The 7,662-nt window shown below is 39.4% G+C and overlaps 1 protein-coding gene across 1 annotated transcript; it reads right to left on the reverse strand.

Annotated features, from left to right (window-relative positions):
- Positions 1-3,285: 3,285 nt before the first annotated feature.
- LOC129069682 (serine/arginine-rich splicing factor 1-like) lies at positions 3,286-6,000 on the reverse strand. Its single transcript, XM_054572376.1, has 2 exons — positions 4,683-6,000; positions 3,286-3,764 (listed from the first exon to the last, which is right to left on the reverse strand). Exon 1 carries the CDS (start codon positions 5,913-5,915, stop codon positions 5,169-5,171), a length of 747 nt encoding a protein of 248 aa, XP_054428351.1. The 5' UTR covers positions 5,916-6,000; the 3' UTR covers positions 3,286-3,764; positions 4,683-5,168.
- Between the last annotated feature and the right edge of the window lie 1,662 nt (positions 6,001-7,662).

Genomic DNA, 7,662 nt, shown 5'->3' on the forward strand with positions numbered 1-7,662 from the left:
GGGACTCTATCTCCTTCCTGGACTTGGGTGTCATTTTTCTTCACCAGGTTAGGGAAATTTTTGGTCATTATTTCTTCAAATAGGTTCTCAACCCCTTGTTCTCCCTCTCTTCTTGTACCTCTGTGATGTGGATGTTATTATGCTTCATGTTGTTCCAAAAGTCCTTTAATCTATCCTCACTTAAATTTTTTTTTCTTTTTTGCTGCTCTTTTTTTTTATTGGATGTTTTCTGCTACCTTGTCTTCCAAACCACTGATTTGATATTCTACTTCATCTAAACATCTGTTTATTCCTTCTAGTTTATTCTTCATTCCTGGTATTGTTTTCTTTATTTCTGACTGATGCTTTTTATGGTTACTACTTTTTTTATATTGTTTTGTTCTTACTAAATACCTTGAGCATCCTTATAACTCTATATCTGATAAATTGCATGCCTTCATTTCTTTTAGCTTTTTCTGGAGATTTCTCCCTTTCTTTCACTTGGGCCACATTTCTTTGTCTTTACATTTTTGTTTCTTCTTTGTGTTAGTTTCTATGCATTGGGTGTATCTGCTATGACTCCCAGTACTAGTATGGTGGTCTTCTGTAGTTGATATCCTGTGGGACCCAGTGGTGCACTGTTTTTGATCATCTGGGCTGGGCACCCCAGGAATGTCCCTTATGTCAGTTTTGTGGGCTTTCTTGTTACACTTGACACTTGATTGCTATTGGCTCATTCATGAAGAGGATCAATCATCAAGCTGGCTATGAGGCTGAACTCCAACCGCAGTATATGAGCTACTGTGAAGGTGCTAACCGAATGAAGCAGAATTGGTCTCAAGGTGGTCTGGTGCCTGCTGAGGTCTCCCTTTGGGTATACTGCTTGTGAACCTGCTGTGACATTGCCCAAAGCTGGTCACTGTGGTTTTTTCTGGGGCCTCTTGGGAGAAACTCTGGTGCAAGCCAATGTCAGATGCTGTGTGTAACTGCTTCTGAGAAAACTGTTCGGAGCTACAAAGTGATCTAAAGTTTATGGCTGCCTCTGCTGGGCCTCGGTGTGTGCAATGAGGATCAAGCTGTGCACCAAGGCTTGTTTTTAAGAGAATTGGACCCAGGGGCAGGTCAGCAAATTTCCCAAGGGACCCCAAGATCCACCTCCACCTGCCTTTCCCTGCTAGATTCCTGTTATGTTCAGTGACAGGGAGAGCCTTTTGCGGTACTTGAGTTGTATGAGGTAGGTTCTCAGTGAGTCACCTGGTAGGCATGAGTGGTATTCACCAGACTGATATAGGTTCAAACTTGGTGCCCATGTTGGGTCTGATGCCATTCAACAAATGTCCCAGGATATACCAAGTCTAGTTACCACCTGTTGGGTGTTTACCCATCTTTGTGGTTGGGTAGGGTCTTAGGGGGTAATCAGGGTGAGACCAACAGAGTTTATCAGGCCCAAACAGACCAAGATTTAGCTATATGAAGGGAAGGCTCTGCACCAGTCAGGCATACCAGGAAAAAAAAGGTCCTTGTGCTAGCGCCACATTATTCAGTCCATACCAGATTCTGCCAGGAGACCAATCTCAATGTGGTGGAGCCATATGGGGGGATTGGGCTAGCGAATCTCCTGTCAGAGGGTGGTGCCAGTTAGACTTGAGGTAAGGTAGGAGGAGTAAACCTGCTCCATAGCTACACAACTGAGTCTGCCCCAAATTCTGCCCAGATCTCAGCAAGGAAGAGCCACCAGAAGTCCAGAGGGTGGGGCTGCTGGGAGCCTAGAGTTTGGGGTTAGTGGGATCTCCCATGAGGGGAAGGCACCAGTTAGGTCTGTGGGAAAGTAGGAAGGGGACCTCACACAACTCAGTCATTGATATTCCCTTGATATTCCCAGATTACTATTCCCTAGCCTAGGAAGCTGACTCCTCAGTAGGGTGCAAGCTCCACAGGGTGGAGCAAGAAACAGTCCAGAGGATGAGGCTATTGCTTTCCCCCAGGTTGATGTCATATGAAGGGAAGTGCTCCCTGCAAGAAAGGTGGTGTCTGGGGTGTGGGACAGGGACTTAGCATAAGGATCCTGATAGCTGTCCCTTCAGCTCTCTACCCAGAGCCACAAACTCCACTCTTTTCTCATGTGACTCTGGTTCATTCCACCATCCCTCTGCCAGAGCTCAGGGAAAGTGGCTATGAACAAGATTTTGTGCATTGACCCTTTAAGAGGGTGCCTGTGTCTCTAGCCAACTCCTGTCTCTCCCTTGTGGATAGAATTCCTGCTGATTTCAAAAGCCAAATGTTATATGGGCACCTCTTCCTGGCTGTGGTGCTCTGGGTGTCCCTTCTGTGGGTTTTGTGGGCCCTCCTGGAGAGCTTGGGATAAGGTTGAGAACCCATGCTCCTCAGGGGAATCCTTTGCAGCTTACACATCCCTCCAGAATTTCAGTTGCTGCCTTTGGTGTAGGGCCAGGCATTTTTGCTTCTCTGCCCTTCCTACCAGTCTTAATGTGACTTCTTCTGTAAATCCTTGGTTGTAAACTTCTGTTCAGTAGGTTTTCAGTTGGTTATTCATGCTGACTAATATATATTTTACTTGTAATTCCATTTTGATTCTGGGAGGAGATGAGTGTAACATCCACCTACTTCACAGCAATCTTGGACACTCAGTGTTGTATCTTCTCATAACTTTATGCCAATCTCAGTGATCTCAAAATAGAAAGTTAAAAACTAAAAATTTTAAACTGAAATTGTGAATAAATTAAGTAATTAAAGATTAAGTATCAGGGAAAAAGTAATATTGTATTATTCCTTTACTTATGTCTTTTGGTGCTTCTTGGACTATTTTTTCTCAGGTTAGATTTGTAGAAATGTAATTATTGAATCAAAGAGTATAATTTTTAAGCCTTCTTATACATATTATTAAATTATTTTCAGAAAAGTTGCACAATATATGCAGCCGCCAGAGTTTGTTTTACGTGCCCACAACAGTATTGCTTCTTTCAATGTTAAAAACTAGAATAAAGCTCCCTTACTCTTTCCTCATTGCCAATTCTATACAAAATAGACATTGCTTCATTATTTTAATTCTCATCCCATCTATCACTAGTGAGGCTGAACATTTTTCATATATTTATGACTTATTGGCCATTTGCCTTCATACTTTCATATTTTTATTAGGATTTTAAATTTTTTTCTTTCTAATTTGTAGTTTCTTAAATTATAAAATATTAACCCATTTGTCATATTTTTTGAAAATACATTTTTTAGTTTTTTGGCCTTTAATCTTTTTTTTTTTTTTAAATGTTTATTTCTCAAAGAAAAACGGCAACAGCCAATTGGAAACCTACTTATTCTTCAACACCAATTTTGTTTTCTTTAAATTTAGAAATGACTTACTGATTTACTATTTTAAACAAACCCCCCCCTTTCCCCTTTAAATGTTTACCATCTACTCGTGCTGAATCCTTCCAAGGAGATTGCTCCAGCGTTTATCTCCAGGTCCTCGCTTTGCTCCTTTTACCAAAAATGCAAAACACAATTCCATCGTGCATCTTAAGGGCTCCAATCGTCAAAAATAGAGAAAAAAAAAATCTTTGGAATAGCCAATTAAGTTGAATTAAAAAAAAAAAAATCCACATGAATGCGGTTTGGTTGGGGCAGGAATCCACTCCTATGTTCCTGGTAATCTGATCCCGCTCCATGAATCCTTGTAATTGATCCTCCCTATCCTATCCACATTATGATTTGAATCCAATGATCCAGCTCCAAGGATTGGGATCCAGTGAGCCCTCTCCAATCCAAACCTTTATAACCAGCAAAACCAAAAAAGAGGAGGCAAAATGTTAGATACTGTAATCAAAAAAGGATTCTGGGGAATGATGAGTTATGTCTGTCATCAGTTTAACAGATGTACATCAATAACTATCAAATTCCCCAAAACAAGTTTCTGAATGGTGTTCAGATAAATTTTAGAAACTTAATCATCAGAGACTAATTGGAAGAAGCATTTTATATTTACAGTTCAACTGATAATGCCAACACTTGTTACTGTACAGCGTATTACAGGTTTTGTGGTCGCAAAAATTATGTAGTTGAAGTTTACTGGTATTGTTACCGACCCTAAGCCTAAACTAAATCTAATGCTCCCATTTGCAATTTAATTTGTAAATTAAGGTATTTTAAACATGAGTCAATTATGAATATTAGTTTAAAGGGGAAGGCGAGACTTAGAAGTATTCCCATCTAGATTATCTACACCAATACGTTGAAATTCTATAATTTGCTTTCATTTTGTCTTAAAAAAATGAAATAGCAACGCTATATCAGTCACACAGAGGACATGCAGATTTAGCAGTTTTGATATTATACTCTATCTGGTTGGAATTAAAGACACCCTGTACCCACATGTACACCAACAGCAGGTCACACATTAACAGTTGTAACTAAGCACTGTGACAAATTAGCCAGCTCTTCCCACATTAGTCCCTATTAAAACAAAAGAGGGGGGGGAAGGGAGCAAAATAAATTGTTACAAAATGGGCGCTGTAATTTTGCCACAATTGCCAAGGTTTAAAGAGCAAAGCAATTGTAGCTAAGGTAACTGCATAAGATGTTTGCAAGTGTTTTAAGATAGGTGCATATAATAATCTTTAACCCTTGCTTTTTTAGTATAAGGTCAATACTGCCAATTTCATCTGTGACAATAGCACTTGGAGTCATACCATTGCCTCCATTATTGATCTGATCCTCCTCAATCCTCCTTTTGACAATCCTAAAATGATTGAAATGTGCTCCACAATCCTTAATCCAAAGCATTCTTAATCCATCTCTTCAGATATGTCTACAGAAAGACACATGAAAAGCAAGATAAACATAAGAACTTCCCCAGGTAAGATAGCCACAAACACCCCCAACATCCCAGTTCACACAAACCAGAGCAGAATAGACATTTACACAATATCACAGTCTGAAGAGCATGGAGAATTAACTAAATTTAAACAATCCTGTCTATGACATCACTTAAAATACAATTTACCAGACATGAGGGGAATGTAGATGTTAGGAGCAAGGGGATATTACACAAGAATGCAATTCAACACTTTAGCCCATTCTGAACAAAACAGTTTGAATTAAAAAATGAAAAGATTGTACTGAGTAAAGGAAAACTGTATACAACATGGGTTCTACAAAAAGTGTCACCAATCATCTTATGTACGAGAGCGAGATCTGCTATGACGGGGAGAATAGCGTGGTGATCCTCTGCTTCTCCTTGGGGAGTAACTGCGACTCCTGCTGTTGCTTCTGCTACGGCTTCTGCTACGACTACGGCTTCGAGATCGAGATCTTCCATAACTTGGACTTCTGGGCCCATCAACTTTAACCCGGATGTAGGCAGTTTCTCCCTCATGAGATCTAAACTTAGTGTTATCCAGTTTTCGAACTGCATAGGTCATATCTTCTTTCCGTACAAACTCCACGACACCAGTGCCATCTCGGTAAACATCAGCATAACATACATCACCTGCTTCACGCATGTGATCCTTCAAATCCTGCCAGCTTCCACTTGGAGGCAGTCCAGAGACAACCACTCTGTTTTCAGATCGCCTGGAAGGGGGGCCATAGCGGCCTCGGGGAGCTCCGCCACCTCCACCCCCGCCGCCGCCTCGGCCTGGACCACGGCCGCTTCGAGGAAACTCCACCCGCAGACGGTATCCATCGCAATCATAGCCGTCGCGACCGTACACCGCGTCTTCCGCATCTCGCGGGTCCTCGAACTCAACGAAGGCGAAGGGCGGTCCTCCGCGGCGATTCTTGAGATCGATGTCGCGGAGAGCACCGTATTTGTAGAACACGTCCTCAATGTCCTTGGTTCGGATATCTGGAGGTAAGTTACCCACGTAGATGCGACAATCGTTGTTCCCTGCCGGGCCACGAATCACGCCACCTCCCGACATGGCGACGAGGAAAAGCGCGGACTCTAGAACAGGCCTTCCCACCAAGCCTAGCGCAAGGGAGAGCGAACCGGCAGCGACACCACGTCTCCCCTAATCTTTTAAGTGTCATTTTTGATAGAACATGCATCTATAATATATATACATATATTATGCAGTTTACTTTATCTATATTTCTTTTTTTAGCATTTTTTATTGATGATCTTAGAAGTACCTCCACCATACCAAAATATCAGTAATTATTGGCATATATTTACTTCTTTTTCCTAATGTTTCATTTTAAATAAAAATTCTATTTCATGACTAATCTATTCTTTTTCCCTTTGGTGGGATGTTCCCTTTATCATTTTCTCAATTCTTAAATATCTTTGAGATTTTTTTCTGTACTTATTTAGTCTGTTCCATTGATATGTTTGCAAATTCTTCTGCCATAAAGCGCTTAATTATTGGAACTTTAGAATACACTTTAAAATTTGGCAAAACAGTTTCCTGTGTGTTTTAAAAATGTTTTCAAAATTTCTTACTTTTTAAATTTTTAGATAAAGTATAGAATTATTTTGTAAATATTTGTTTCATTTAAAAATTTCACTAGTATATTGGTAAACTGCACTTTTGTTTACAGTTATGTATATATGTATGTCTGTTTATGCAACACTAGCAACTTTGCAATATACTTGCAATTTTTCTTTACTTATTAAAATATTACTTTATATACTTCACTAAACTTTCCTGTTGGTTGCACCTGCATTGTAATAGTTATTTGTGGTCATTTTATATTGTAAAAACCTATTATAAAGTCATTTTCATATTCCTTTTTAATAATTATTGCTGGTGTTTATTTACCTTGTACCCGACAATCTTATTGATTTAAATAGTTTTTTCCTAAGTCATCATGTGTTGTCATAGTTTCTAACCATATTGTCTGTAAATAACATAATGCTGCACTTTTCTTTCTTTGAGTCCTTCTGGTTCTCATTCTTCATGCTATTGCACCAGCCACAACTTCCCGATCAGAGTTCACTAGTACTACTGGTAGTGGCTTCTTTTTATGGACTTCATTTCAAAGGTAATGAAGCTACATATTGATGAAGTAAGTATTATTTTGGCTTAAAGTTGGCTTTTACCATTCAAGAATATAGTAGTCTCTCCTTGTCCATGGTTTTGACATCTGTGTTTCAGTTGTTGTGGTAAAAAGTGCTCCAACAATATTAAGTTGAAGATTCCAGAAATAAACTATTCATAAATTTTAAATTGCACATTGTTCTGAGTAATGCCATCTCACTCTGTCCACCTGGGATATGAATCATTCCATTTGTCCAGCATATGCACATTGTATACACTGCCCACCTATTAGCCACTTAGCTAACATCTGAGTTATCAAACTGCTTCAGTAACACAGTTTTTGTGTTCAAGTAACTCTTATTTTACTTAATAATGACCCCAAAGTGCAAGAGTACTGATGTTGACAATTTGGGTATGCCAAAGAGAAGCTATAAAGTGCTTCCTTTAAGTGAAAAGTTATGTATGTATAAGAAAACCATAGTATATAGTATTGGGCAAAAGTAGGTTTACAATTGTGAGTATGCAAAATGCATCTTATTTGTGTATTATTATTTATTAATTATTGTATCATTTTCCATACAAACAACCGTAAACCTACTTTTGCCATCTCTGTATATAGGATTTGGTACTATTCACAGTTTCAGGCATCCACGAAGGGTCTTGGGATGCTTCCCCCACAGACAAGGGG

This window comes from Pteronotus mesoamericanus, unplaced genomic scaffold (assembly GCF_021234165.1).
Source record: "Pteronotus mesoamericanus isolate MK-2021 breed Mesoamerican mustached bat unplaced genomic scaffold, CSHL_Meso_final contig_230, whole genome shotgun sequence".
Lineage (NCBI taxonomy): Eukaryota > Metazoa > Chordata > Mammalia > Chiroptera > Mormoopidae > Pteronotus > Pteronotus mesoamericanus.

What these genes read in the sequence shown, in the direction of transcription:
- LOC129069682 (XM_054572376.1), bottom strand. Translation starts at nt 5,915, where the DNA reads ATGTCGGGAGGTGGCGTGATTCGTGGCCCGGCAGGGAACAACGATTGT.